General features: G+C 32.9%; 1 protein-coding gene across 1 annotated transcript; it reads left to right on the top strand.

Annotated features, from left to right (window-relative positions):
• Positions 1 to 422: 422 nt before the first annotated feature.
• LOC112743744 (patellin-6) lies at positions 423 to 4,352 on the top strand. The gene is made up of 4 exons (XM_025793072.3): positions 423 to 1,514; positions 2,150 to 2,274; positions 2,559 to 2,700; positions 3,841 to 4,352. Exons 1-4 carry the CDS (start codon positions 735 to 737, stop codon positions 4,093 to 4,095), a joined length of 1,302 nt encoding a protein of 433 aa, XP_025648857.1. The 5' UTR covers positions 423 to 734; the 3' UTR covers positions 4,096 to 4,352.
• The last annotated feature ends 289 nt before the right edge of the window (positions 4,353 to 4,641 follow it).

A 4,641-nucleotide genomic window follows, 5' to 3' on the forward strand; every position in this document is an offset into this window, starting at 1 on the left:
GTATTAGAATATTTCTTCTACTAAATATCAGAATGTTTCTTTTTCATACTAAATTGATGTTATTTTATATATTTTATAAATTTGTTTATATACTAAGAATCGAAATTGTTGGAAGTTTCGTATTTTTTCAACGTATCATTCAGAATTTTAATTTGGGGTGAAAAACAATTAATATCAAATATTATAAATTAAAAACAAATAAAATTAATTAAATATAATTATAAATTAGTTAAGTTATTTAAATTTTGGTTGATCACCTCTTGATTTCATATACTTCTCCTTAATAATTTATTTCCTATTCACATCATCAACTAACACGAACAGCTCAATTTTATAAGGTGAAACATTTAAATGTATTTTTTAACATTGATTGAGAGACAAAAATATCCACGTTTAAAAAGCTCAAGATCTATTTGTTTTTTATTCATTTATTTGTTTTTAAATTCATTTCTGATTAAAAATGAAAAAAAAAATATCCGCGGGTGTGTGGTATCCTTCTGAGTACACTGTTTAAATTTGCTTCCGCCATTTACTCAGAACAAACAAGAAGCTAACTTCAAACTCCGACCACTTCTCCTAAAATACACAAATCTCTTCTCTTCTTTCTTCTTCTTCTCTCCTATTACACCTTCTTTTCCTCTCTCTCTCTCTCATACCAAAAAGTCAAAAAACAAAAAGCTCTGTTTTCTTTGTCTTTTCTTCCATTCAGAGAAGAAAAATCAGCCATTGTTTTCATGCAGAAATTCTCCACAGTAGTAATGGACACCTCGACACTCCTTTCTTCTCCTTCTTCTTCTTCTTCCAGTTCTCTTTCTCCTTATCCCTTCCACAAGCGGAGCATCTTCACCACCGCAACTTCTTCCTCTTCCTTCAAGGAAGACACCTACTTCCTCTCCCAACTCAAACCCTCTGAGAACAAATCACTTCAAGAACTCAAGAACAAGCTCAACTCCATTGCTTCTTCTGGAGAATCCAACAACAACAATGACTATTATTCGATGTGGGGCATTCCCTTGCTCACCGGAACTGAAAACGCCGACGTCATTCTCCTAAAGTTCCTCAGAGCAAGAGACTTCAGAGTCTCTGATTCCCTCGCCATGCTCCTCAAATCCCTCTCATGGAGGAAGGAATTCGGTGCCGACGCCATTGTTGGTGAGGAGCTAGGCTTCAAGGATCTTGAAGGAGTAGTAGCTTATATGCAAGGCTATGACAGAGAAGGCCACCCTGTGTGTTACAATGATTATGGCTTGTTCAAAGATAAGGGAATGTATGAGAAGGTTTTTGGCGGTGGTGGTGATGGTGGTGATGATGAAGAGAAGCTGAACAAGTTCTTGAGATGGAGGGTTCAGGTTCTTGAGAGGGGTATTAAGCTTCTGAATTTTAAGCCTGGTGGGGTTAATTCTCTCATTCAGGTTACTGATCTTAAGGACATGCCAAAGAGAGAGTTAAGGGTTGCTTCTAATCACATTTTGTCTTTGTTTCAAGATAATTATCCTGAAATGGTGGCTCGCAAGGTAAAATTGCTAGTTAATTTTGTTAATTCACTTTGGTCTCTAACAGATTGGTTCTTTGAAGAGGGACTAATTTGTCTGTATAAATATAAATGTTTAGGTTAATTTATTTTTAATGGATATTTTGTATTTTAAGGTAAATTCTACCCTTGTAGTTCATTTTAGTAGCTGATTTTATTATACATTAACATGGTCGTATTAAATATATGATTGAAAGCGATAGAGATACCAACCTATTCGATGAGAGTAATTTGAAGACTTCTAAAGAATAAAAATTTGTTGGATAGCAAAATGTTCTATCTAAAATTTTATAGAGAGCAATTTGAGTATTTACTTTTCTTATTTTTTTTAAATAGGATGTGCTCCATATTTTTTTGTATTTTTGTGTTGAGATAATTGGCAAATTGTGCCTACTTTGGTGAATTCCAGTACATAGATCAAATGACCCATGTTGTGGTGTTGTTTTTATTTGAAACATGAACAATTTTCTGTTTTTGGTGTGAATGGGGTTGTGGATGCAGTTGTTTGGTGACTGTTATTAATGTCATGTAATTTCAACTGCACCTGTGGTCTGGTTTGACAGAAATTCCACTGTTTTCTTTTCAATTATTTATTTATTTATTGTGGTTGGTTTCCAGATTTTCATCAATGTGCCATGGTACTTCTCAGTGCTGTATTCAATGTTCTGTCCATTTCTGACCCCAAGAACAAAGAGCAAGTTTGTGATCTCTAAAGAAGGAAATGCTGCTGAGACACTTTACAAGTGAGACTAATTGTTACTCTATGTAATGTTTAATTTTTTATCTAGAAATATTAATTTTTCCCAAAAATTTCTTAATTTTATCTATAACAATATTCCAAAATTACCCTCAACTTCCTTATCTACTGTCTAGTATCTACTTTTGATTTTGTGTTTTAATCATTTGTTTAAATTCAATTCCAACGAAGCACCTACACCAATAAAAGGTGCTTCTTACCCCCACAATTTCCCCTTTTTCTTTTTGATTTGGAAATTTGAGGTGTGGCTTTTGTTGTGTTATTGTTCAGATTTATCAGGCCTGAGGATATTCCTGTAAGGTATGGAGGACTGAGTAAGACTAGTGATTTGCAAAATGGTCCCCCAAAACCTGCTTCTGAGTTCACAGTTAAAGGAGGAGAGAAAGTTAACATACAAATTGAAGGCATTGAGGTAGACAATTTGCCACATTTCTATATAATTTTCCCCATCAGGATTATAATGGTAACTAGTAACTGTTGGCCTTTAGATAAAGGCTATTCCTCCTTTTGGCCTCGAGTAAAAAATTTATAAAGGAAGAATGATAAAAAAATTGATAAGGAGTGAGAGAAGATAAATTTGTCTTTTATGTTATAAAAAGAAAAAGAAAATGTAAAAAAGAGCTGTATACAAAAAATACTAAACTAGTGCAAACATCATTTCAGTTCTTAAAGTAGCCTCTCCTCTCCCTATGAGCATTATTCCTTTGAATTTCCAAGTGTTACATAGGGAGAGTGATATCTTGAGAAACCATGAATTTTATAAATTTCAAAGGTATCTTTTTCCAATTCGTCGTGGAATAAGTTGTCTCTTAACTTTGTGATAAAGTAGGATGCTTGAACATCAAGCTTCCTTTTTTGTCTTTCCTATTATAAAGCAACAAGGCTAATAATCCCTCTTGAATTTAATCACACTTAACCTTCTTCCAATCACACTATTTTGTTCATGCTTTATATTGAAAGACCCGTTGCTTGGGTATATAGTAATAGTACCTTTTTTAAGTCTTGCTTCAACTAACCCACCCTAACAAACTAGGCAACCCACATTTTTTAAACTATAACCTTTTACTTTCTATGTATATGTTGCAATGCATTTTGTTTTCGTTAAAAAAAAAATAAGGAAACCAACTTTTAGTCGGAAATCATTTTTAATATAGAAATGGAAATGATGTTTTGTTTGAATATTGACATTTGAAGTGTATTACAGTATTGTGGAAATTATTCAACACGTCTTGCGTGTTGGTCAGGATGTTGCCACGTGTTGCATCCCCCCCACGTGTTGACTCCCCACCTATAAAATCCACTCATCTGTAATTATACCAAATAATCCTATTTTCAACAAAAACACTAATATTTTTTTATATAAGAAAAAAAATTAGCCACTTTTAGTTAGCCAACTTTGTTTTAGAATTTATAATTTAGAGTCTAGAGCCAAGGGTTTATGATAAGATAAATAAACAAATTTTCAAGAAATTGGCAGATATTGACTACACAAAAATTGGGTCTCTAATATTACTCTTTTTTTAGCTGTTAATTTGTTGTGATTGATATATAGAGTGGTGCAAGTATCACATGGGACATAGTGGTGGGAGGTTGGGACTTGGAATACAGTGCTGAGTTTGTCCCAAATGAAGAAGGCAGCTACACCATAGCAGTTGAGAGGGCAAGGAAAGTTGAAGCCTCAGAAGAAGCCATCCACAACACATTCACTTCAAAGGAATCAGGCAAATTGGTGCTCTCTGTTGATAACAGTGCCTCTAGGAAGAAAAAAGTTGCTGCTTACCGCTATTTTGTGCAGTTAAATAATTAAGCATCAAATAATAATTATGTTAAGCTTGTGATATTTGCTTCTCTCTTTTTTAAAACAATAATTTTTGTTAATTATGGTTTGAGCTTGTTAAAGGCTTTGAAGTTACTAAGCAGTGTATTGATGTTATGTATAAAATTTGGAAAATGGGTGGTAGGACATGTTCAATTGGGAATTGGTATAGAAGAAAAAGCAATTAGCTTTGCTTAGTATTGAATGCATTCATTTCATCATGATAATGAGTTTGTTGATTATACGCAGTATTGTAGTGTATTTGTTCTTACATCTCTCTGTTTCGGTGACAACACATGGGGTTTTAATTAAGTTGATAATCTTTTTCAATTTTTAATTATTAAATCAAACAACACAAAAGTTCTTAGTCAACATGGGTATGTGATAATTGTTACGGTTTTAATATCGAAATTTTTAATTGATAAATGGAACATTTTAACTTTTAAGCTATTAAAGTATTTATTAATAAACATTTCATTAGCAAGTGTTTGTGGGCTGAAAATTTAAATATGGAAGAACTATAGATGTAATTTGAAG

Source organism: Arachis hypogaea, chromosome 14 (assembly GCF_003086295.3).
Source record: "Arachis hypogaea cultivar Tifrunner chromosome 14, arahy.Tifrunner.gnm2.J5K5, whole genome shotgun sequence".
NCBI classification, from domain to species: domain Eukaryota; kingdom Viridiplantae; phylum Streptophyta; class Magnoliopsida; order Fabales; family Fabaceae; genus Arachis; species Arachis hypogaea.